The following is a 27,981-nucleotide window of genomic DNA, read 5'->3' on the forward strand; positions in this document are numbered from 1 at the left end:
AAGAGTACAGAAGTTTGGTGACCGAACCGAAACCAACGGGTCCTTGCATGCGCATCTTAGCTTGTTCAACAGCATCGCCTTTTTTTTCGTCACATAAGATGAAAAATGGTGCTTTTATACATACTTACAAGAACGAAGCCACAAAAATAATCAGGCCAAACAAGATTTCATTTAGTTTAAATGGGTATTGAGAGCGGTGTATCGAAAATGGACAGAAATACCCATTTAACAGTCCGAAAGTATTGTTTCACGATGTGAGTTTTATGACACATTTCGTTTCGGCATCTTCAAACATTTGCCGTTTAACAAAAAAATAAAAATTGAGTATTTAAAAAAAATACACATGGCATACTCAGGGTCAAAAAAATACATTTAAGTATATTGTTATTATTTACCGTTGATTTATGATCGTTAGATCATAAATCACTGACGCTCGTTATCAATTGGTTGATGGTTAGCACTGCTAGTACGTGTTACAGATTTTTTTGAAACTGATATTAATCACACAGAATTTGATTACATAATTATTATTTATTATCGTTTAAGTAAACAAAAAATATTTACTCTTCACTTTTTCAAATATGAAAAGAGAAAATTCTGCATGTACTATTAAGCGATCCATTAATAGAATATTCATTTTTTTTATTATAAAAATTATAATGTTTCAAGTATAAATCCGCGAGAGTTGACAATGGTTGGAACGTCATAAAGTTTCTGTTAATCTTTTAAATCATAGTAGAAACATTATTTCAGTTAACAATATATTGGGACGGGTGAGCCGTTTCACGTGTTTTCACGATAAATAGATTCATATATTAAAATTGTTTCGCACTCACGGACAAATAGCGAAACAAGAGTGGTTCTGAAATATTTCTTTGCCATCTTATTTTGGTTTCATAACAAAATTTAATCTTGACCGTGGACTCTAAAATTAATATACTATGACTAAAATTAAATCTTTCTTAGATACAACTTATAAGTTATTTTACGAATATTTTAAAACTGGTAAATTTGTCAACCATAATAGTTTTGTAACAAACAATAAATTTATCCGCCGTTGTAATTAATTTTGAAGTAGTAATTTTAATCAAAATATTAATCAGACGGTTAAAGCTTAGGAACATTTCCTCCCTCTTCTTACTTATATTTTTTTTTGTATTTTGTAAATAAAATTTATAATTATACATATTTTTTTTGTTATAAAAATTATTTTAAACAATTCTACTGGCAAAAATATAATTTAATTGATAGGCGCTAATATGCTGCTTTAAAATGTCAATTAAATTTAATTTGAGAGTTGCGAAATATACATTTGTTGTTCAAACTCAAACTTAACCAAAATACAAACTAAGCCAACTTATTTCTCAGGGAAAAATAGTAAGCGGAAGAAGAAGTAATTGCTCCATAGCTTGTCAATATTACACTTGTTTTTAAAATATGATAACAATCCTTATCAATATTACTATAGGGCTGATCAAAGTATATTCAAACCAAATTTTGGTCAATAGGAGGGCGCAAAATCAATTATCACTTCTCAGAAGTTTAAAATCTACGTCAAAAGCAATAAAATCGTGTCGGCGCCGTCGCAGTGGGAACGTTCGGTAGCACTCCTTCGGATTTTTATTTCTAATGCTCATTTTGGAAGATCTTTGTAGTATTAACGATGATAAAGAGCAGTCTCAAAACAGTATATTAACCCAGATTAAATTAACTGGAATCTTGCAGTTAGTGCTAATTATTATTAATCTGGCCCGCCGGAAAAAATATTCGGTACGCCAAAACATGACTAAAATAAATTTCTTTAATTAAGCTTAATATCAAATTCTTAAATTAAGCTCAAATTAACCAACATATAACATCGTCGATAAAATATACTTCTTGAAGAGATGATGTCTGTTGCAGTGCGTTCATTTTACTCAATTGACAAGACAGTTTATCAGTTATTTGTCTGATTGATTAGCAGGTTCAATTTACCTTGTCTTTGAAATGACAATTTTATTAATTAATATCACGAGAAGAGCATCTACAACAGCTATGTATATATAATGGAAGTGTTGAAGGATACTATACAAAATCTATTATTACTTTAAGATGTATTTCTTCACCATCGTTCCCTCATTTTTGTGTATCGTGATCCTCAATTACCGCTTAGCTGGATTTATATTCGCAAACTGTGAATTTTTCAACGACAAATTGTCTTTATTCACACTCCTTAAATACTAAAATGTAATTTAAATTAACATAAACTAGAATTGTTTCACTTTGCGTGCCTGTTAAGTTGCATAATTATAAATAACAAATCTTCATTGCTCAATAACTCCATTTTGATCACAAAAATGGCATGATGCACATACAAGCTTTTTGATGACATGCAGCAAACGATAAGATACGAAAGAAAGTCGCAGGGGTACAGTGTAAAATACATAAATGTACTCAGGTGGAAACAATTATCATGAGTGCATAGTTTTCTGCTGAATCGCGTTTAAATAGGTTGCGTACACAGAAGAGATAATCTATAGAAGTACCAAAGAGGGTTCCATTCTGTTATTTTATTCATTCTATCTCTACACGCATGTTTATAGATTCTCTGTTCTTTGGTTGCGTCTCATTTCAGCAGAAAATATGATATAAGGAAAGGTTACACAGCAAAGTGACAAGAGTGCAAGATGCGTTTGTCGCTTTGGTGTGTTTTATAGGTACATTTGATAAGCAGGATCGCAAAACTGACCTGGGGTCCTTCGGGGTCTTGTCGTGGGGTGGCAGGTGCTGCGGCGGCGGCATCGAGTAACACGCTCCCGGAGAGTAGCCGCTGGGGGCCGGCGGGGGATACGCCCCTGGGTACGCGCCCCCGCATTGGTACTGGTACGGCGCGTACCCGTTTCCCGGGTACTCCGCCTGGGCCATCCCGTATCCGGGATGCGGGCTCACGGCCGCGTATCCTGAAAAATAAAAGTAATTAAGTAACCATCTAGCTATGCGTATAAAATAAAAATAGAATTTTGAATAAAAATACGGTAAAAAGGGACGCTCTCGGGGGACGACCGGCCGGGATAAATCAAATATGCCAAATGTGAATATTCCATTATTAGGCAAGGGAGGAAGAGGGAGGGCCTACGATGTTTTAATTTAACACATCGCGGACGGGACCCTCCCGCGGGAACGCTGTATTGATAATTTACAACAGGCCGACTTTTTATATGTTTTTTTTTTAATATAACGCGAGGAGAATTTTTTCAGTTATCTCTGTATGTGCGTCATTGTGGAATATTTCATAAATATGTTAACTATTTTATAGAAAAAAATATTAATACATACAACAAAAAATAACGAATCAATGAAAGATTAAAAAGTAATTGTGGCTCTTAAAAGTTTATTTAAATAATGTAATTGCTATTGTAATCTATTCAACAATTTATAATTTATTTGGTTATAATATATTTAAAGAATTTATAATAATAGTTATTAATAATTATCATCCAGAAACGGATGAATTAAAAAAATATAGGCTCATTTATTATTTGATCCTTTGACTTTTCAATTAGTGAGCAATGAAGCCCTGGTTCATATTCAATTGCACGCTTACCGTTAATGCAGCTGTTTTTAAGATGTGCAAATCTACAATACAAGTATTGTGCCCATTGAATAACATACGTAGTGTATATTAAAATAATAGAAATTACTCATTTAAAATAAATATATATACGTATAGGTTAAAAAATATTCTTGCCCAAGATATTTAACAAGTGCTATTATTTTGTTGTATATTATAAAAAGTATACCCATGGTTCTTTTCATAGACAAATTTTATTTTCATGTACCACATTTTGCATATTATTTTGAAACAAAACAAAATAGTGAAATTAAATATTTTGCAGTGCTACTTTTATTGACAAAATAGTTGTGGAATTTTCTTAAGATTATTTGCTATTTTAGAGATGTGATGTTTTATAGCAAACGTATTAGATTAATGGTAGCAAAGTTGCATAGCAAAGTAATTAAACAGCCCATTTATATATGAAATATACTATAATCTATATCTAGATGTTACTGTAAATGTATATTATCAGTGAAATACATTTTTACCTATATACATACATATATTATTTACTTGTGAAATTATAATTTATCTAAGAGGTGCTAGTGAAATTATTTGCTGCTCGAAATTGTAATTTGACAGGCGTAAAACGTGTAAAAAAAAGCGACGTAAGTCGTTGCCTTCAACTGAAAATTGTGAACAAAATTTGTTGAATTTGTTACAAAAGTTCATGATTTAGTAGAGATATAATATAATACAGAGCCATCTATGGATAAGCTTTAAAATAGTTAATAAATTTAACAAAGTTAAAAACCATTATTACAATTTTTATTAATTTACTTGTAGTTAACTTCGTGCGTTGCACGCGGATTTGCGTTTATTAAATAAATTATACTACAGTTTACTCTCGATTTTTCGGGTGTGGATTATCCATGCTTAAAATAAATTCAATTTTTTTAAATTAATTTTAATTTATTTTTAATGAGAATGCGGTCTGTTGTAACCAGTGGCGTAGCTATGGTAAGGCAAGGGGGGGGGCAGGCCGCCACGGGCGGCACTTGCTTGGGGGCGGCATATTTGCGATGGGATCCACGTATCCACGAATAGCAAAAGCTTAACAATAACCAATTAATTATTTTAAGAAATGCTGATTTTATGACCATGCAAAAATGTATAGGGGGGGGGGCAGCAATTTTAAGGATCGCCCCGGGCTCCACATACCCTAGCTACGCCACTGGTTGTGACATATGAAACGAACAAATCTTTAACAAAAATACACATGTATGGTTAGATGATCTTCGAAGATTGGTTCAAAACTAAATAGGTTTCTGAAGTGAGAGATCTTTTAAAAAGTAGATGGTTGCCACAGAAGCAGTATTAGTAATAGATAATGTTCCTTCTCATCCGAATGAAAGCATATTGAAAAAGACGATCTTACGGTTCTAAAATGTTTACCACCTAATATTACAAATTTAATTTAATCAATCAAATGGTTTTACCGTGCTAGTCTTCTCAAAACTATTACTGTGGAAAAGAATGGCTTGAGAAATTTCGGCAAAAAATGATGACATTGTATGCTATGTATACACGAATTAAAATAATCTTGCTCAAAAGTTAAGCTAGTAACACTTTCGATTGTGGAAAAAGATTCTGCCTAACGTAGAAATATATCTGAAATATGCAGATTAATGAAACATTTAAAGTGCTTTGAAAATATCAATCGGTAAAATATTAAAATTAAAGTATTGAGAGATTCTCAAAAGCAAACGAGACACATATTCTCTTATTAATTCAAAAATCTATAATTTGTTTTTATAAATACACATTTTAAAAACAAATAAAAATTGTTAGTTCGAATTATTTGTGCACTCCCTCCCAAGCATTAGCCCGGATAATCAAGAGTATACTGTATATCTAAAGACGGCAAGTCAGATGTAGACATCTCCTATTAAAACTTACAATATACATATGTGGATTACCACTATATATTATATGTATAATATATAAAACAGTGCAGTATTAATAAATTTTGCTTCACTTCGCATGTTCGAGCTTTTCGCTTTCGTTTTTCAGGTGTCAAACAAAAAAGCAAAAATCCCCGGGGGGTTGATATAGCTTTTTTCTGGAAAATTTATAGTACGTGGTTCGCTTCGATTCGAGCTGTTTTTATTTCATGCGCATAGCTCTGCATGAAACGCGAACGAGCCGGCAAAAGAAAACAAGACAAAAATACAATGGGCGGCTCGTATGAAAGGAGGAAACCACCACTACCACCGACCGCTGCTGCAATAGAAGCGGCGGAGCTGCGGAAGCCGCCCTCGTGAAATAATATAAGCAAGAGCTCTGAATTCCTGTTGCGCGTCGAGCCGCTTGGTTCTTCTCTTTTTTCACATGAACTCCACGGAGAGCTTTTATAGCAAACTTTTTTCAATTGAACGACAACGAGCGGTCTATCGAGCGCTGGAGGCGCATTGTTAGCGAAAAATGTAGCTTATTTGCATTTTTAACTATATTAGTTAAAACAAAAGGAGTCGTAATCCAGTGGTCCGCTAAAAATCTTGAATAAATTTAATAAAAACTGCAGCACAATATGCTTGAGTACCAAATATAGACAACTTGAATAATAACACACTGCTATCTGTGAATACATTTCACAGATGGCAGTGCATTTTTACAAGTACATTTTTCTTAGGTTGTAAGTTGATTTTTTAACGAGCACTGGCCATATAATATATTAAGGAAGCAGCTGAAAACGACGAATAAAAAGTATTAACTAATTTTGAAAAAATCCTATACGAAAATCTATTTCTAAAAAAAACACTGCTATAACAAAAGATAATCTACTGTAATTTAAAGTTTCAAAATACCGCATGTCGACACTGGGCAAGTTGAAAAATGCACGGAAAACCTCTCACACTCTGGCTGTATTTTTTATACCATTTTTATTCAGCTATGCCAGCTATTCGACATGTTCGACGAGAGGAATTTGGAGCTTTGAAACATTGTCGTTCGTTTTTGTTCACCAACTATACAACACTCGATATTTTTTGCGAGCATTTCGACAATCGAAATCTGAACAACGAAAGCAGCATCAATACACACCTGCCGGGTCACGATGGTAGGCGTCCAAATAGGGATGGGATCCTCCGCTATCGGGCGTCGATTCTCTGCTATAAGCCGTGACAGCTCCGGGGAATCCGCGTGCCCTGCACCATGCCTCACTATTGAAAAAGTCAAAAGGGCACATGTACTCCGAGTCAACGTTCGCAAGATCGGTATAAGGGAAGATTAATACGAACCCGTGAGGCAATCTGGACACGCTCAAGTCCAAGGTCTGCCCTTGGGGCGAAGGTACTTGTGGACTAGCTGCTAAATGCGAATGCGGACTGGTGCCTCCTCCAGGAGAACCCCTATTTCTCGGTGCCCCGTATTGCGGAGATGCATAAGCGCCCTGAAATTGGCACGAGTACTTTTAAGAATTGATATGGATTCTGCATAATGGTGTGGAATGGTCGATAAAGTACCTGTGGACTAGTAGAGGTGACGTTAGACGTCGAAAGATCCATCACTGGTCCTTCTCTCGGCGACGGAGAACCACCTTTCATTTGCGCTTGAGCTTGCGCCGCTGCAATCTTAACCGATAAGTTTATAGCCGAGAATCCCGGCGGAACTGCGCCACTCGATGGGTCGTAATGGTACATTGGTCTGAAATATGCATTAAAACAATGTAAATAAAAAAACGTCTTGCTTAATTAGGAGATGATTTTACCTAGGATAAATAGGTCCAGTGCTCTGCTCGGACTCGGAGTGATCCGGTTTGAGCAAAGGCGCTGGTGGTAGTGGATGATCTTGATAGCGTTCAGAGTCATCCAAGGGAGTCATGTAGGGATACGGAGCTCTCTGTTGGATTCCGCACGCTCCTGCACTCCCACTTCCGCCTCCGCTCGAAGGTTCGTATCTATCGAAGGCGCCAGCTCCGCTTTCGTAAGGACGATGAGTTTCGTACGCCCTGCCTGACATATCCGAAGAATAGCTGACCACAGGTCTCGCTAGACTGCCTAATTCGTTCATCTGCGCGTATGATCGCACATAGGTGTCATCCGCCGGGGGTGGAGGATGATCGTAAGGCGAACGTTGCGCTTCGTGCGATCCGTATCCCGGAGGAGGCGGAGGTCCCTGTTGGAGGGGAAGGCCCCTCGTTGCCATCGTTTCCATGCTGGAGACGGAAGAGGAGTTCGAGTCTTGATTGAGATAGTCGTATCCGTGGCGCGCTTGAGGATGCGGCGGCGGGGTAGACCTGCAAGATCTGGACTCTTGCTCCGTCTTGGGTATTAGGAGTTCTTGTTTAGGCGCGGACGCCGATAAGGTTTCGACTTTGACTTTGCTAGGGCTGGTTCTCTCCGGAGTCTTGGGTCGCTTTATGCTGCTCGTCGATGACTTGTTAGAGCCGTAAAAAGATTCCGCGTGGTCGATGGACGAAGGCGCGTAACGCTGCGTAGATAGGGGCGTGTGCAACTGTTGCTCCCTTCCGATGCTCACTCTGCTCGGACTGAAGTCTGATTGTACACTCGTTGCTGTTGGGTTTAAAAATACGTGAGTGAATCTAGAGACGCACCCGTACGTTTATATCGAGTGAATTGCAAGCTTTAGTGTCGTTCTAAGATGATCATGATGATGAAAAGTCTAAGGCGGTGAAGATGTTTTAAATCAAAGTAAAAAAATAGGTTTCGGTGGGGGTGGGATATTAGCGGGTATGTGCTCGGTGGCGGTGGATGGAGTACCTGTGTGCGTCCGAGGCTGCGCGTGGTGGCCGGCTCTGTTGGCAGCCCTGCGAGCCGCGGCTCGAGGACAGCCCGATAGGCTTCTGTGGGTGCTCCTGTTGGAGCTCACGTGACCTCGACCGTTGCAACCCTCCGTCGGGCACTTCAGGATCGTCTCGTGAAGCGCCAGGACTGCGCCACATCAACAAACAAGCATCACACATTTGAGTATAATCAACCCCCGGGTCCATAGTAGCAAAACCCAACTTAACAACGAGGCGCCAACAAAAAAAATAACGAAACAAAATCTGTGACGAGGCTACCTCGCGTTTTCAGTTGGAAGATGCGAAGATTTCGGTCGACTTTTAACAAATTTTACTGACGAATTGCAAACGATTCAAAGAAACGATAAAACCAAAAGCAACAACTTGACACACAGCGGGTAGAGAGTTCATTGTCAACATATCCACTCAAAATGAACCAAAACAATAGTCACGCTCCGTCACAAAAATAATAGAAATAAATCCGCGTTACCTGCCACGCCCCTCAGTTGGTTATACTCAATAAATGATCTGCTATAAATGGCGAAAGATTGAACATGTTCGGGGATGGTAATCTGCAGGTTGGGACAAAAAAAAACATAAAAAAAAATAAAAACAAAATAAATGTGTGAGTGTAATATGACTATTGAAAAAGTACTAATTCGTCATGCCATAAAAACCATATAAAACAAAAATTATCAAAAATATGCATAACGAATGCTCTCTACCCCGCCGGATTGTGAACGTTATCATAACTACTGACTACGGATAAATCAAGAAAATAAAATAATAACAGTAAGCGAAGCGATGATTCTTATATATTTTTTGTACATTGACACTGTTTTTTTTGTATATGTCATAGACGACTCACCTTCAGGTGTGATCTTATCCTTCCTGGGGCACCCAGACAGGCTGTAAAAGATGAGATGTTTTTAGAGGTTCAGAATTTTTTTATAGGTTACAATGGATATGACACTAACCTCCTGTGGTGGGAGTAAAGACCGGTGACATGACCTTGCCCATAGCAGCCAGGCGTTGGACACTTGTTGCCTTCTGTAACAAAAAAGCGATAGTCGGACGTCAGAAAAATGCTTAATAAGTTAGTCATTATTATTTAAAAAATCGTATACAAAACATGTATGCACATATATGAAGTTCTCTTATATTGCCTTTAAATATATGATAAGTTCAACACGTATATTACAATAGACGTTATTCTCATGATGAAATAATATTCGCCGTAGAATGTTTACAGCATCTATTTTGGGTTTTAGCCAGCTGAATTATTCCAGGCACGCACCCGCGGTGGGTGGAGGAAAAAAACCCGCCCACGCCCAGGTGTGGGCGTTTGCGTAAAAATCCTGGGAAAAGAAGTACACACACGTCCTAAGGTTATAGGTATACACACGTATGATCCTTGAGCTGGGCGTGCGCTCTGTTTTGGGTGGGCGGATTGACATTTGATCTGCGCAGGGCCGGCGCAGGTTTCTTTTTCGCCTCCTCTGTCGGGGGAAAAAAAGAAGCGAGCGAAACGATTTTTCTTTGGGCGTCGGCGGAGCCTGGTGGGCGGGGGCGCGTTAGGGGGCGGGTCGCGCCGCCGCCCTGGGCGCTCGCCTCTCCTCTCTTCCGACCTTCTTTTTGACCGATATTTCGAAGCCGCCCACCTACAGAGAGAACGCCTACTGTAGCGACGGACCAAAATCGTAGCCGTTTATATTCACATAAGATCATTTGATGATGTAAAAATATAAATTAGTCGAACCGACTATAAATAACGTACGTTGAAATAATATAAATAGCTAAATTAATAATAATAATCGACGATATTGTTATTTAAAGTAATATATTACGTACAAAAAATATATGGGCATAATTACGTCAGTTTGTGTTTATTTGTTAATGATATAGCTCATGTACTTTTATATAATATGGAGGATATTATATATTCGTAGAATATATATAAAATTATTATCCAATGAATCATCATAATGGCGATCTATAACAATATTAAAACCACTTATAACATGAAGAAAATATGATACATAAGTGTAAGCACATGAAAGTTTTTCGATATGAAACACGCTTATTTTTGTGTAAAGAAACGCCTAAAAACGTTTATGTTCGGGTTGTGCGCCCTGTACATGTGGAGTCAGATGTTGCAAACTCATATTCACAAAGTCGCATAAAAAATATATTTTTTAAACATTAACCCTTTGACCTCAGCTGGTATTTTTGCACGCACTTTGCTAATGTGATGGGCACATATGTATTCCATAAATTCTTAAAATATTACAGTTAAATAAATTAAAGTGATTCTCAGCTTTAAATTATATAAAATAAGAATATTAAAAGGCTCAAAGGTTCATGGCATCTTGGAGTGCCCAATATTAACTGATTTTATTGGTGGCATCTATAGATATCATCCGCTTATATATATAGAAAAATAGTTTAATGATATAGAACAATATTAACACAATAATACATATGCAGAAATAAAACGATTCGCTTATTTTTCAGCTATTTTTGAGCGCCAATCGCGCTTTGAAACGCACAACACCAGATTAGTGTCATTAAACGTTAACAAACAAACAAACAAACCAACAAAAGCGATGCGTGTTAAAAACTGTTGTTCGAAACACTCGAAAAGCCGAGAGACCAACTTCCACCGACGTCAACTCGAACAACCGAGGCAAGTTCAAGGCCGAACAAATTTCCAACAAACTTTTTATATTATGCGCCAATAAGACAACAGGGCGAAAAGTTTAATAATAACTATAAAAGCCGAAAATGGACACCCCCTTCGGGCGTTAATTCGGCTACGAACTGCGGCCGGAGTATCAGTTGCTGAATCGAATCTGGAAGCTCGATGTGTATGAAAATTTTCCATTTTCACATATAATCTATATGTAGATTATACTCTAATTTAGGTACGATCCAATTGAACACAATTTTTTTTATTTGCGTTTATTCAATTTCTATAAACGACCAAATAAAGAAATCATCAACAGAATCAGCCAAGGGATGACTGTGGGTCTTTAATATGTAAATATGTTTGGGTTCGAATCTAAGTGTTATTAAATTTCTATCGTATATGTGAGATTAGAATTAGTGATTATTACAATTTTAATATCGTAATGATTAATTAATATTTGATATTATATAAAGAAGCATCCAGTGGGATGTATTATTAAATGCCAAAATTATAATCAATTTTTTTACGTACTGTTCATTTAAAAACAGATTTAATAAATTCATAAAAATAAAATAAAAAAAATATTTGATATTAAAAATCCTTAATAAAGAGCTTATCCAATCTAACAAATCAGTACTACAATTCACAAAGATTATTTGTCTTACAAAAAAACTCGCGATTGAAACAATAATATAGATGCTAGTTGCATCGCGTTTATTTTATTCAATTGAAAAGATAATGGACGAAGAATATGCTAATACTGTTCCAAATCAGTTGCTTTACTCGTGGATTCAATGTGAATTAGAATCTATATTGATTAAGAATTTGGATCCATCAAAATGGTGGAAATTGACAAGAGAAATGACAATGTAACGTCATAAGTGGAGTATACAAATGATGAAGAATACGATATAAATATATTATTCAGTCATATTTAAAAGACAGATATTGAGAAGTTAATGAAACTAGTTTGAAACTGTTGATTTTGCCTCAATGTCATCTCCCGAGTAATTGCTAAAAGTCGCTGCTGCCGCTTAGAGTGCCAAGAGATAATTACGCTTTAAAGCGTCAAACTCCTCTACATTAGTGTTATATACGCGAGCAATCGCCGCCGGCAAGCGAAAAGACTATTTATCTTAAATCAACATCTGAAGGGAGTCCCCCATAGCTCCAGAGTTCCACGTCTGCCGGTCGTCTGGCGATGCTATGGAGAGAAATATGAAGCGGACGTATCCTTTGTGGAAAGACAAACATCGCCAGCCAAGAAAATAATTCCGCCGACAGACGGAATTCAATTACGAATTTCATATGCGCTGATTACGAACGACTCGGGCGTGTGTGCATAAATTTTCTAGTTCTGGATGTGTATGTGTGATTGAAATCATAGGTTTCCTATGAAATGTCGGATTTTATACAAACGTTTGTTGGCATTTTGATGCATCATACAATAATCCGTATATTAATACAATTAAAACAGAAAGGTCCCAATTAATTGGATGGTTATCGAAGTATTGTTATATTATATTTATGAAGTAGAAAGGTGGACATTAAAATTGCCAATTAAAGCTTATTTAAGTAATTCTAATTGATGACTAATTATTAAACATGTACTTAACATAATCATTTTTAAAAAGTTGTAGTCGAATCATAAAGAATGATGACAATATATAAAAAAGAGCAAAATAACTCTTGAAGTAATGAGCCACATGCAGAATAGAATAACAATGGCAAAAATATTTTAATTAAGACAACATAAAATTGTTTCATTCTAAGCTTTTTCGCGACAGAAATTAAACACATTATTAGCTCTATTTACTCAGTAGACTTTTTCCTCCGACTCCACCACCCCTTCGTCTCCTTATTTCCACCCTTTGATGCGGGTTATTAATCATGGAAAACTTTTTCGTCTCCGAGGTGAAAAATGTACGCAATATCTCACCCGTACAGAGACGGGGTGAGGCGTACCTGGAGGACGTAGCTTTTTCCCACTACGCCGCCTCGTATTGACACACGGTTTCCTGCTTGGAAAATATAGTAGTAGCACGGGCGGAAGCGGCAGCAGTAAAACTTGCGCCGGCGCTAGTTAAAAGACTTCAAAAGGTAAACTGAAAGCTACGCGGACCGTAATTAGGCGACGTACCAAGAAATTACGTCTCACAAAGGATATACATAGGGTGTGTGTATGTGCATGGAAGGTATGGCAAGTTTTCTGCGAAGCAGTCGGTGAAATTATTTCTTCGCGCCGACGGAAAAGTAAATTGGTAGAAAGGGTAGGTAGCGGTATTACTGCTACTGCCTAATCTAAATGTCGGCGAAGTGACGTAATACAGTTTCGCGGAAAGATATATGAAAAAAGTGACGCAACTCTTGGTTATGTAAGTTGCTGCATTTTTTCAAAAGCGTAAAAAAATAATTCAATTAGAAATTTGGAAAACATTTAAATTAAGCACAAACAAGGCTTTTGCACGTGAGTAATTAAAGTTTTTTTATTCTTGACTAGACCTGAACACACCGATGTAGGAATGAACATTATTAGAGAATGGTATAACTGATACTGAAATATAAACCCTATACCAGTGTACTTAAGCTTTAATAATTCGCGAAGTTTCAAATATCATTCTCGCTAAAGACATTTAATATATTTCTGAGCTAAATATTAAAAATTGTTGATATTCGTATTACTACAATATATGAAAGCTATACTGGTAAAATATATACTATTATATAATTTATATAAAGACTTAGGTTTAGCCAGAAAGCCAATCGAAAAAAAATCAATAAACATTTTATTAATGTTTTTAAAGTCACATTAACATATTACAAAATTCTACATACATCTACGTATATAGAAAAATCGATTGAGCTTCATTTATAAATATAATATTGTAGTTAATTTAATTAGTTCTTACAAAAATCAACATAACATAAGCTATATTTTATTTTAAAAATACAACACAATAGAAAAAAACTAAACCGAAGTCTCTATATTATAAACTTTGTGGTGTGGTCTAAATTTCTGAAAATTTTATTATTTAACGAGAGACGAAAAATATGCGCCATCAACGTTTCTAGTTGAGTTCAATACTCATTGTTACTGTACGTTCTCGGTTTAGTCGGATATTTTGCATACATACAGGTAAATAGATATATTGTCGTATCTATCATTTACATGGTAAACTAGAAATTTATATCCATATGAGCAAACAGCGGATACGACAAGAAATTACCAAAATGATTTAAAAATCTTAAAACTACTATTAAAATAATATGTAATCATTAAGACAGTCTAGCAGTTAAATTAGCAGTTCAAAACAGAACTGCTAATTTGATTGAAATATAACGTCATTTACTGACACTAATTACTCAAATCTATAAATTAATCATCATTATTACATCAAATTAATCCTAATTCTAAAATACTTTTAAAATAAATCATATACTAAAAAAATATACCAAAACCCTAGATATAAAGAGTATGGATGTACATCTACAAAACCACTGTTTTATAATTCCAAGAGACATTATTTCATCGTTTCACTTATCCTTAAACTTTTCAACTCTACTTCCATTTGGAAAACTTTCAGAGCAAAACACGCAACCGGCTTATCGTTTTTTATCGCAGGGTAACCATGCGCGGTTTTTAAAAAACTTTCACCATGGAGCGGGTGGAAAATTCTGCCTATCTAGTACTAGTAGGTCTCTCACCTCTGCCGAGGCTGGTGGGCGAGAGGGCGGGCGCGGGCACGGTCGAATTTCTAGATTCGCTGACAGCTGCCACGCTCGGAGCACCCCTGGCGGCTTCTTGAAGAGCGGTGGCAGCCCTCGAAGGAGTTCCAGCAGGCTGCAGCACTGTATACTGCTTCCCAATGGGAGCTACCGAGCTGCTACTAGATCCATTTCCACTATCTCCAGTCATTCCATCCGAAGAGCTCTTTCCGATACTTTTGCTCTCAACCAAAACGTGAGTGGCACTAGTCGCACCTTCCGGATAACCGACGAACGTCGCTTCAGCTGGATAAGGTCCTAACCCCGCATTTCTAGCAAGCTTTCCACTTTCAGAAGGAGGCCTGAACGCCGATTGAGATGAAAATGTGTGTAACGCAGTAGCCGTTTTATAAGCACTGTACAAAGACTGCCTACTAGATTCACGCTTCTCTTCCATCTTCTTCTTCTGTCTACTATCGGGTCGATCGTCGTCTTCTCTATCGTTACTGTTGCTAGGTTCAGACATATCGATTTCTAAATCGTTAGACGAATCATCCACCAATTCGTTAAAATCTGGAGGTTCATATCTAGAAGAGTATTTTTCTTGCGATTTAGGCGAATCGCATCTCTCTTTATCTGTATCTATTTTTTTGTTTTGTTTGTTACTGGATTTGCTATCTAATTTCGTATACGTTTTGGTATTCTCTTCTGCTGGATCTCGCAAGGTGATTACATCTTTTAAAGAGCAAGACGCGTCTACGCTGCCCGACGAAGAGGCCGTCGATGCTGAAGATGGAGACATTTTAACGCAAGATTTTTTGTCTTCGAATAGATTTTCAAAACCGGGAGAGTCTTCCGGTTCTGGTCTAGTGTATTGAGAGTTGCGAGGTTCGTGTGGCCAGCTTCCTGATAAGCTCCTCAGAGCTGCTTGCGTCTCTCTGATCAGCATTTCATCGTCTTCTGCCTCTTGCGGGGGTTTTCTCGTGGGACTCAGGCCCGTCACCACGTTCGGAAGTAGCACTCGTTTCTTTTGGGGCAAAGGGGCAGTGATAGGCGCTTCCGGAGCTTCGTCATCTTCCAGTCTTCGTCTCCGCTTCACCCCCGGAGCTTCGGGGGCAGACTGCGCTGTGATATCAGCTTCCTCATCGCCGGCGACCCGCCCCCGCCCAGGACCCATGTTCTTTGGCTTGCTATCTAATTCATTTTCAGTGTCGAGCTTGCGCTTTTTCAATTGCATTAAGTTCGTTTGAGCCGTAGGTATCGAACTGGACCTAGAACAAGAGCAACATTTTTTGTTTTAGTGAACAGGCTATTACTCGGTTAAGTAACTACTGACATATAGTAGCGGGGTAAATATTGAAACGTTTTTTTTGAGATTTTGTAACTATTCGATATATACTCCGCAAAGTGTTCGAGTTAAGCCGCACGTGTTGAGATTTAATTACTATAGGTATGAGAATGTGGATAAGAAGTATTGCAAAAAATGTTGCTTTGTTTAGATCAAACGTACGGTTTATCCCATTTGAAAGAGGGCAAGCTGACATTCTTGGGACACCTTACCCTATTTGATGTCATTGATGATTCTACGATCCTTTCAACACCTACCTTATAATATAGTTATATTCTAAAAATTAAATCAAAAGACAATCTAATATGCATAATATATTAAAAATATATAAAATAAGGGATGCATGAAATAGTACAACCGAAAAAATATTTTATGTAAATTAGCAAACTAAGTGATATGTTTATATTATGGCCAAAAAAATTTAAATAACCGAGGTAGTCTTAGTGTTAAATTCACTGCACAAATAATACATTTGTATTTAACAGTAGCACTAGGATTATATAATACAGAATGATTCAATTCGAGTTTCTTATGTTGGCAGCACTGTAAATCAGACAGCTGTCAATAATCACGTGTGTTAAAAGTGACAAATGCTAGTTTACAACACCACGTTCACAAATTGGATCGCTCACCACCGCTTAACGCGTTAAAATTGTCCAAGTGTTCTACAGATATAACAATTCTGTACGAACTGTGTATCAAAATTTACGGTAAAATTATAATCAATTTCATCGTCCTACTGAGCGAACAATTTGCAACGGAGTGAAAAAAATTAAAGATACTGAATATTGCTGCTGTAAGTGAAAGTGTGGCCTAAGACAAAGAATATGCAGAGAAATTATGTTGTTTGTCCAAATAAAATAAAATAAGATACATAGCAATAATAATTCATTAAACCCATAGTATATGTATGTTCGCTAAATTTTTTCAAACCATTTCAGCTAGAAACTAGAAATTTAGAATATGATCATAGTTTTGTCTGCATAACCATGTAGGGCCATTATTGAAAAAGAAGACACTAAATATTTTGTCATTTATAATATTTCAATTTATACGTCTATGAAATATTTAAATAGTATATACATAATGTTGGAGAGTGTAAAAACTGCATAATTTCACACCTAATGTCTTTAAAACTATCTGAAAAACAGCCATACAATTTTTCTTTAATTTGCAGCTCCAAATATGCTACTTCGTAGCATGGTTTCTTATCCCTTTTTGTTCTATGGACCTTTTTGCCAATTAGGTGAATCCATCGGACCCCTTATTAAAACAAATGTGTCATTGTCAAGCATTTATTTTAGCGTTGATTGGTTGAAATAAAAATATTTTTTTTTATATCATTGACCACGCACCACACGAAATACCTTAAAGGACCCCATGTTAAGAACCCTGACATAAAAAATGTACGTCAAAACATTTCTTCTATATGTTATTGAGGAAACATTTTTAAAAAGTTGCTCTAAATGCGAAAATACTGATCAGCGTGTCTCTTAACTTTAATATATTTGAGTCAATGAGCATACACTTATCTCAAAGGCAAAGTTGCTGGGGTAAATTTTAAATCACCTTTCTTTTAACATAATTAAATATATGTGGCTTTTTCTAGAGTGGGCACTCCTAATTCATAACAATTTTTACCTCAAACAACAAAACAAAAAAAAGAGCTATGATAAAACATTACAGTAGAATTATTGAAATATACTGATACATTTAAAAGAAAAAATATCATATGAATCAAAATAATTGTAGTCTTTTTACAACACAGAGCTTAATAACAAAGAGTCCAAGCAACGCTGGGTATTTATGTAGGTAAAAAAATATCGCAGGCTTTCACTTTAAAAATGTTTTGTAAAACATTTTGTTTAACAAAATAATGCATTTCATTTAATTGAATTAAACTGCAAAGTATTATATTTAAATCAATAAAGTTAATTCTAAATATATTTAATTCAATAGAGTAAAAATTACTATATAAAACAAATAATTGTAAATAAATTACTGTTAGACGTTAAGAACTAAAATTATCACTGAGCTTTTGTTGAAAAAATATTATTATCATTTTTGCTAAGCACTAATTTATACGATTTTAAAATTCTCACTTCTTAGAAATCAAGAATTTACGTCAAAAGCATATAGTCACATATAATTGATTGAGAGTGAATGATCGGATACAGAATGACGTCGGTACAATGTCACCCTTCTACACCGACACGCTAAAAGTGAAAAATAAAGTAATACCTCCATTTTTTTTATTTCATTATCGATTTTTCAATTTGTGATTGCGAATTAGCGTCTCAGGTTAATATGGCAGCGGCGCTTGTATTATTATTATTAAAGACAGAGGACTTAACGAGTGCCGCAACACGATTTCTATATGGGCAATTCGCGTTCCTGGCCTGCCATGTCATTTGGCCTAATGGCCGCCGCAAAACCGAGCTCGGCTAGGCTCGAGATTCACGTGAACTTGTAATCATCTAATCCCCCTCAGGTGTGGGGATGAATTTGCGACGGGATCCGCGAACGCGGGTTAATTTCGGGAAAATTATAATAACGTGCGATTTTACCTTGCATGTTCGCGAACGTACAGTGTCGGTGATTTGACAATAATTAAATTATTGTTTCGAATGAAAAAAAACCATATATATATATATAAAAAGAAAATATAATATAATTTAAATAGTTCGATTAATTTAAATGTATGCATATTAAAAATAAATTAATTTGGTCATAACGCCACGAATAACAATTATTAAAATGTAATTAAATACATTTTTTAGAGGCGTACAAAATAATTATATTTTTCATATTTATTAAATAAAATTTCTTGTAAAAAAATGCGATTGTAGCTAACTACAGGTATATTATTAAAATTAACTTTTTTTCTCATATTGGCGTACCAAAACTTTTCAATCTTTGTTTTAGCAGATATATAAATTAGTTTGTATGATATGTATGTAGCGTTTCTAACATTACACTTGCAATACGCGAGATAGTATTTTTTACACCTCATTGATTCAATGAGGGTTCTTAGTGTGTTTTAAACGACTGTTTCAATTCCTGATCTGGTCAGTGATTTATTCTTCCAGTGCCAAAAATAATCACCATTTTGTTTATAGATAGACGAAACAATGGAACTTAAGCAAGAAGAGGCGTAAGAAATAATAGAAAGTCATCCGTTTTCACTGATGAACTTTTTCATAGATGTGCTGTTGTAATAGACATTCGATTTTAACTATAATATATGCACCTTACCACTAAAATTTAAATGCTGTATTTTTAATAAAACCTGCACGAGTTTAGTGGCAAAAAATAAAACAAGGAAAAAAGATATTAAAAGCAATTTTAAAATATTTTTCATCGTTTGTATTGCAATCGTGTTAAATCCAATGAAAGTGTTAGGTCGTGGATAATAAACTCTTTAAGCATCAGTTTTGGCCATGATAACATTAAAACACATTTATATATATTTATTTACTTTAAATTAAATTACATATCAATGGCCAACAAAAACGATTTTGTAACCAAATTCATAAGAAAAAAGTTGTCGCTTTAATTGATTTGGCTATAAAACCGTTGTTGTTGACCATTACAACGTAATTTAATTAATATATTTTTAACTTTTTAAATACATATTATTATATAAATTGCATTAAAATATGTGCAGTGATGTCAAAATTGCAGTAAAATGTGGCATAATTTTCAATATTAAAGATTGATTAAATGTTACATATAATTTTATTTCTAGTATAAAAAATCCCCCATTCACGATTTCATTCTGCATTTCATCTACTTATTTGATCTACATAGACATTTTTATATGACAAAACTATAACATATTTTTTACGCGGTCATGTGAGTTAGGCATAAAAATAATGTATGAATTAATCAAAATATAAAACACTCTCCTATAATATATTTATATACAACCTACGATACATACCCGACATACATTCACTATAAATTGTGTACACACTGAACGGCTTTGCAGTCAAAACAAGTCCGCTCAGGGATCGCTAAGCAATCAAGTTGCCCACCCTGTCGCGCTGTTTGCTCAGTTGGCAGCCGTGGAGCGCTTCAGGTCAGGCGTTTTCAGCCGCTACAAGATTACGCGCTATTCCCAGCGGAGTACGAACAGTGTTGGTCGTTTGACCGCAAAGCGAATTATATGACAAGATATTGTAGCCATAAAACCGGAACGAGTCATAACATTATTGCATGTGGAGTTAAAAATCAAACTAGATTAAAATAAATTATTCTTATTAAAACATTATACTCATCTATTCTGATGCAAATATAGCTACTTCATATATTTGATTATTATAAAATAAATCTAATAAATCTAGTCTGTCTTAAAACAATAAAACTATAAAAAAAGTAATGTAAAATACATAGCCCCCTATTAAATTATTTCGCAAATAATTCAATCTACGATTTTAGAAATTTACTTATTATTTACATATCTAGCTACTTTGTTGTATCAATTAGTGATTTGGTTCAGCTTTATTTTTAATTACGTGGTCTTAAAATAATGTTAATTAATATGTATATATGTGTACTATGTGTATTGCTGGCAATTAAATTATTGGCATTGGTGAAGGGACTAGGTTTAGGTTTGTCTCCTTAGAAGCCTGCTCCTCAAATTAGATAAACCACCCTAGCGAGATAAACCGCGCGCGCGTTTAAGATGCAGGTCCTTTATTTGTTGATTCTAGTGTAAATAATAATATTTATTTAATATAAATATTTAATAAGATAATATAAAAGCCATAATATAATTAATATATACTAATTATTATAAACTATAAGCAAGATAGTTTTTCATAATTAAAATACTTAACACAGTTAATATGATTAATAGATTAATATGGTAACCAAATTATATATGAAAGAGTTAAGTAAGGTTTATAAAAACAATGTTATTTCAGTTTTATACCACATTTGAACCATTGAAAATGCAGTTGATAAACAAATTGATCTTCAAATGCTTCTATGGGGGCACGATAAATGCAGTAGTTTTATTCAGATTTTCATCAATATTGGCAGAGTTAATTAAAAATAGTTGCTAGGCGAAATATCTGAAAATAACCCAGTTAAATAAATACAGAGTTAAAATATGGTATTTAAAACAAAAACCTTTTTTATTTAAAGTAATGTTATAAATCGTTTACAAATAATTAATTATAATAAATAGTAGTGCAAATAATAGTCTACTGTTTATTAATGTTTGTTTCCACGTTAATATGTTAAGCGTTGACAGTTGCAAATTTGACATTTTTCAATGACAGATTTGCAACAATCATGATGTAACAAATCTCTACTATTTATTATCTATATGTTTACTATACATATTAAAGAATACTAAAGATAATTAAACAGAAACATTATTATACAATTTTTGCCAAATCTAACCTTTTTTATTTAATAAATATTTTTAATAGCATTTTTACGATTGGTATATTATAAAAAAATCGATATTGTAGATATTAAAATAATAAACAAAACCGAGACGAAATAAGAAAGTAAATACGTCGAAAATAATTAAATACGGAAATTATAACAAAATCTACCGATGTTCAATGTTAGTCATAGGCAGAATTTGAGGAAAAACGTTAATACATATTTTTGTAAGTTAAATAGTTAAATAATGTGGTTATCATCCAAGCTTATTCAAATACAGTTCTTACAACCATAATCACCATAAATTTTCTTTTTAGGCTCGTTCCATTTTTATTTTTTTTCTTTTCAATTGAAAAAAAGTTTATTTAAACATTTGATGGAATCATAATAAGATTCAAATTTAATTTTTACTAAGAATAATTTAAAACTTGAACAAAATATCAAGTGAAATATATAGTGGAATTCTAAAGAATGAATTAAAATAAATATTAAATAAAATAATTATTATTTATTGCAGACAGCTCAAGTAATAACGGCCCCGTCGGTCGGCCGGATTAAGAAATTATCACTTTTCTTCGAGTGCGTCCTGACGTCAGGGAGGCTCGTAGACTCTGCGCTGTAAATCAGTAGGCGAAGCTCCTGGATTAGAATAAGAGACTGAACCGCCCGACCCGAGGATTTGGGGGACACTATCTCGCACAAAATCCAGGATTTAACCCTTAGCACAGCAGTCGACTCTGTCGCAAAAGACACTTTCGACAACGTGACCGTGAGTGGATGAAGGTGATTGAGAACGTGACTTTTGGAAAACAATAGCTATGTATATATTTGTAGAAAAATAATATATTAAATAAGCGAATGCTTTTGTAGCAGAAGTAATTGCAAACGAATTAGATTTTTTTTATTTGACACCAAAAATAATAAGTATCAATTATATAAAATCAAATAATACATTTTTTAAAAAGCTTGAATTAAGTAATCATTTTAAGTTCAACTATATTATCTTATAATTAAATTATATGTTTCATTAGAAATACATATAATAATTATAAATATTAATTTAATACTTGTCTGAGTATTTATTGCGAATGAATTATATTAAACAACTTATTTAACCCAACCATGAATACATGAATACAGCTATAAATAGGCTTGTAACGAAAAAATAAATGTTTCTTCGACGTGATTACACGGGGAAAACCCTGGAAAATTTGTCGGTCTCCGACAAGAATATGTACTAATTTTCCCGGTGCATTTTCGCCGAGATAGGGGCTGCGAAAAGAGGGTCGTTTCGGCACTAAGGGCGACCCTCGGACAGTTCCCCAGGGTTTATGGGGTTGTTGTGAATTCTACACTACATTATATAGACCATGAAATGCAAGAGCCCTTGCATAACTTCACGCACTGGCCCTAAACCCTAAACACAGTACTGATAAATCAAGACAAATCACTAAAAGTGCCGCTACAATTTGTCCTAATAGCAAAAATAATATTTTTGCATGAACCTTTTCATCTTATTATAAAAAAATACATTACAATATAGCAAGATCATTAAGATGGCGAAAATCTGTAGTCGAAAAATGATGTATTATCATATTAACAAATTTACCAGAAAAAAATATTTAATTAATTTTGACGTTTATAAAGTTTTACTTAAAGAAGCGCACCGAATAGTGTTACTAGCTAAAAAAAATGTCAAAGCGAGAAAATCATTTATAAACCTGTAACACTGTAATTAAAAAATTGGGTAAATAAAAAAATCATTTCATATAATAATGAAACATAAAAGAACGATTTTTATGATTAAGAGATCTGAATTTTATATTTGCTTTAATATTAAATTTGTCAAACTAACCAAAAATAAAAGAAAAGTATTATTAAATAACAGATTTTTGTGTTATATTGTGAATTAGAAGCATATCGAACAACAATCATAGCGATAAAATAGCAACTATAATTTATCTAATGACTTGTTTTTATTGTCTTCAATGTTCGGTATTACCCCGCACAATCCATAAAAATTCACATTGCAAAATCGTCTTTAACTGTATTAAAAATAAAAACATAGCTAAATCAGATTATAGTGGAACTAACAATATATTATATTAAATATTATACTTTGCTTCAAGAAACAAAAAATAGTTTCAAATTTTTAATTGAAATTTGACATTTATCGTTTGTTGCCGTGCGTCGGACAGTGTTGCTCCTTGAAAAAATAATCAATCTATCGCTGCAATTAACACCACTCGCGGCTATCAAAGCGCTATTTAGCTCTCTCTAGTAAATTGTTTACGTGTGGCTTGTATCATTTCGAAATATTGTTGTTTTACAAAACACCGTGCCGTTTAACGTGTTCACTTCACGTACGCGGGCGGTCTCCCCCTTTATCGGGATAATGCGATTTCACGCGCTCACTAAACGAATTATGCACACGATAATATATCATTTTATCTCAGCTAATTATACGTTTAGCGTTATTGTTTGCGAGCGAATTGAAATTATACAACGGATTTAATTCGATTAACGCATTGGGCGTGTGTATGTGCGACGGTGGGTAATGCTTAAATGAAAATTATATTAAATTCTTGATTGAAATGTAACTGTGGGTAAATATAATAAAAATAATTCAATAAGTGTAAATATTTTCATTTAATTTTTATCAGTGGGGTAATACCGAACATTATTATCGTTGGCTTTATATAAATATTCTAAAATAAAAAATAAAAATGAATTAAAATATTTAATTAAATTTAAGCAATATGATTTGTAAAAATACATTTTCGTAAAATAATTCTTTTTTAGGTTTAATTTATCACATTTCTGCAACTGTTAAGGTATTTTAGAAGTGGTTTATATATACTTTGACTCTAAAATACACATAAAGAATTTTATATATATTAAATAATTTTACAAAATTTATAAATTTATTTTGCTGTCGAAAAAATAATGACAAAGAGGGGAATAAAAATTTAATACCCATACTATTTTTTAATAAAATACATATGTAATGTGTGTATAAAACAGTTAAAAAATTTGTGGTCATTTAAAATTTATTTTACTATTCAATTTGATACATATCTTAGAATTTATGTATTGTACACAATAGGAAATTTTAAAATAAAAAATAGTTTTATTGCTCTTTCCTCTCCACCCTTTTATAAAATAATATCAGAAAACTCGACCTCGTAATTAGGCGCCCTCGTTCTTAATTTTTAAACCTTCAACCCCTATCTACTACGTAGCCTTATTATTTTTTCAGGGGTATCTGGCAGGTAGGCGCCGGCGGGTACGTTTCATTCACGGGGGTTAGGGTTGCGGTGAGCACATGTTATTAGATTATTCGGTTACTTGGGCGCCGTAATGAGCGAATCGTCGCCGGTTGGCGTCGCCAGCTTAATGGGCGGCTTAACGAGATTCAATCCCATTTACATTATTTGCGTTTTCGGCTGTGGCACGCGACGACGCCAATCGCGGATGCAAATTTAGCGCCGCGGTGAGCTATCAGGATAGCGTCGCGCGGAGGAAACAGTGCAATTATGCGCCACTATGAGATGAGGCGCTACCATCATCAATAGCAGAATAATTGCTCTTATTATTATTTGTAATCATAGATAATGATACGATATTTAGAATTTGTGTTTATTCCTATTTTTGTACCATTGAGCTTAAATAAAAGTTATTAAAATTTAATAGGGATCGCTATTATGTTTTAAGATTTTTAATTAATTTATCAATATTTATAAAATATATATTTTATTTATTCATAATATTTAACAAGATTTCTTAATATTAACTTAATTTTTAAACAACTTTGATATAGTATTTATTTCGTTGAAGTATGAATTAAATATTAGGTTTTTTATACTAATTAAAAACAAAGAAACTTTTTCAGGGTAGTTTTTAAATAATTTATAAATAGGTATTAAAAAAAATGTATTTTAAAATTAATTAAAACTGCTTTTTTGCAGAATATTTAAAATAACAACTTTTTTGCAACATTGGCAACTTTTCTTAAAATTTTAAAGGGATAGTTTTTATATTTTATATAAATATTTTGTATTTATAGTACTGTATTTAAAAACTATTATACAGCAAATTCTCAGATAAGTTTTTGTGATAATATTTTATTTAAAAAAATATATAAATATTATCTCAAAAACTCGAGTTGAAAATATTTGTATTTTTTTAATAAATAATTGTTGTTTTGTAGATTTCTATGTGCAATTAGAGATAATTCGTATTTAAATAACACTTATTCCGGTGATGTTTCATTTGCTCTCTTTATTTCAATTGATAATGTTTGAATATTATAACTTTATAAGTATATAAGTAACATAACTATGTAAGTAACATAAAGACAGTTTTAAAGTATTTTATTTCAGTTCTGAGTATTTTTAACTTTTTATAATAATTTAACCATATTTTTTTTTGCATAAACGACAATTTTGTTTTTGAATTAGTTAAATATTGCATAAAAGAAATATTAATACAATTTCATTTATTTAAAAAAAATACTATTTCGTGTTTATAGTATTTGGTACAAATATATATGTTGTTGAATTTGCAAAACACATTTTATGTAGATTTTACTAAAAATACTATTAAAGACGCATGTTGAAACTTCTAAGAAACCAATGCAATTTTTTTAACAATCACTATGAGACTAAAAAACGTGAAGTTTTTTCTTATAAATTTAATTATATTTCCTCAAAAATAGTCTTAATTTTTTTATAGCATTTTTAATAAAAACCAGTTATTGTCAGATTTTTTGTTCTATCACTTGAGGTATTTGAACAAAAATTGTTTTTCACAAAATTATTGACAAACATCGTAAAATTAATGAAAAAATGGTTTTATAAGTGTAATTATGTTTTTTTTTGTGTTTAAATGTTGATTGAGAAAAGTTTCCCGAGAAATATTGTCCATTTTTTATCGTTTTTATTAATAAAATCCTTATATAAAATATAGAAAAAAACACTAATTAAGCTTTTGTACTTATCATTGAATATAAAGTTGAAAATTAATACGTTCTATACGAAAACAAATAATGAGCATTTTTACTAAAAATAAATTAAAAACTGAGATTAGTTTTATATAAACGATTGTGTAACATTAGCATTTCATTTTTTTATTAGTGTATATAAAAGAGATCCAAAAAAGTTTCAAAACTTTTTGCAACTAATTTCAAAAAGTGTCAGAATTAAAATTTATTTACTAAAATTGTTTTTATTTATATAAATGATATAATTTATGCATATTGGTGATTCGCTCTACTCTGCCACCGCAGCTGGTTAATGAGATGACTGAAGTATGATTATAAAAAGATCACTAAATTAATTTTAAGATAAAAAAAAATCAATGCAAATAAAACTTCTAACAAATAACAACAACAATAAGTTATAAAATAAAGCAAACTACTCACCACAATGGTCTGACCATTGCAGACGTATCACGTTCGCAACATTTTCTAACGGCGCACTTTCAAAAAACTTTTTAATTTTTTTTTTGGAATATATTTATCACTGTTTTGTTTCTTTTTGTTATTTATTTTGTTGTTTTTCAACTTTTTCACTGTTCACACTAGAGCGCGACGTCACACTCTACGTTCACTTGTGCGAAGACGGAGCGGTCCGGCACTCGCCGGTACGGTCGGGGCGAAAGCCGGCGGCCGTGTGAGGGCGTCTCGCGCCGCGGCGGCGCCACCCCGGGGGCGGAGGCGTGCGCGCGCACGGGGCCCCACTACGCGCCCCGCGCCAACGTACCGCTTTTACCGGACACCCCGCCAATCGCAGGTCTCACCAGAGGTCCAAAGGTGGATACTAGAGCGGACCTCCTATGACGACGTACACGTTATTTCATAAGTCAAAATCTACCCCAATTTTAATTTCAATATTCATTTTCTTGTAAGAGAGAAAATTCATCAGACATATACATAAAAGGGAGTGAGGATCGTATCTTAGCGATATTCTCGACGTAGCGCGTATTACATGGATCAGTTTATGAAATTGATGAGGGGCGGTGTCGACAATCCGTCGATGCTATTGTAGATGACTTTCATCTGTGACTTTTATATCTGGACGTCACGACCATAAAGACAGCGTTCGCGAACATTTCTCTGACATGTGCCATCTAAATTTGAAACAAGGGTGTAAAGCAGTAAAAGAAGTAAGGTAACACTAGTAAAATATTTAAAGTGTATGTGTGTATATATTATGTTTTTTAGCTGTCCTGCGGTATTTAGGAAACTTACTGATTATTACCTATCTCGTAAATAAGATATCGATTAGTGTTATCGAAAAAGTAATTATAATACAATGCGATAAAATGTTATTCTCAAGTTCTTATAGATGCATTTTTATACATCAAAAATGATGTTGCTATTATAGAATAAAAGTGTCTGGTCATTTCTAAGATGTCCCTAGATAATTTCTCAGTCTGCAATCGCCAAAAGTGCGAGAGAGCAAAACTAGGCCGAATATCGAGCGCAGTCGCGAAAGTTC

General features: G+C 33.8%; 2 protein-coding genes across 2 annotated transcripts in view; both read right to left on the reverse strand.

Moving 5' to 3' along the window:
* The window catches only part of LOC148233092 (uncharacterized), a 535,519-nt gene that overhangs the window by 13,830 nt on the left and 493,708 nt on the right, over window positions 1–27,981 (reverse strand). The window contains exons 9-15 of the mRNA XM_088190536.1: window positions 9,317–9,389; window positions 9,208–9,248; window positions 7,305–8,109; window positions 7,060–7,240; window positions 6,835–6,986; window positions 6,638–6,756; window positions 2,729–2,939 (exon numbers count right to left, since the gene is read on the reverse strand). Coding sequence (XP_088046662.1) covers window positions 2,729–2,939; window positions 6,638–6,756; window positions 6,835–6,986; window positions 7,060–7,240; window positions 7,305–8,109; window positions 9,208–9,248; window positions 9,317–9,389 — 1,582 coding nt within the window. The remainder of the gene's footprint in view (window positions 1–2,728; window positions 2,940–6,637; window positions 6,757–6,834; window positions 6,987–7,059; window positions 7,241–7,304; window positions 8,110–9,207; window positions 9,249–9,316; window positions 9,390–27,981) is intronic.
* Window positions 14,708–27,155, reverse strand: LOC148233093 (uncharacterized). The gene is made up of 2 exons (XM_088190646.1): window positions 26,904–27,155; window positions 14,708–16,004 (listed from the first exon to the last, which is right to left on the reverse strand). The coding sequence occupies exons 1-2, from the start codon at window positions 26,918–26,920 to the stop codon at window positions 14,708–14,710; spliced, it is 1,314 nt and encodes a 437-aa protein (XP_088046772.1). The 5' UTR covers window positions 26,921–27,155.

This window comes from Plectrocnemia conspersa, unplaced genomic scaffold (genome assembly GCF_051122295.1).
Source record: "Plectrocnemia conspersa isolate PC_06_02 unplaced genomic scaffold, ASM5112229v1 ptg000008l, whole genome shotgun sequence".
In the NCBI taxonomy this organism is placed as follows: Eukaryota; Metazoa; Arthropoda; class Insecta; order Trichoptera; family Polycentropodidae; genus Plectrocnemia; species Plectrocnemia conspersa.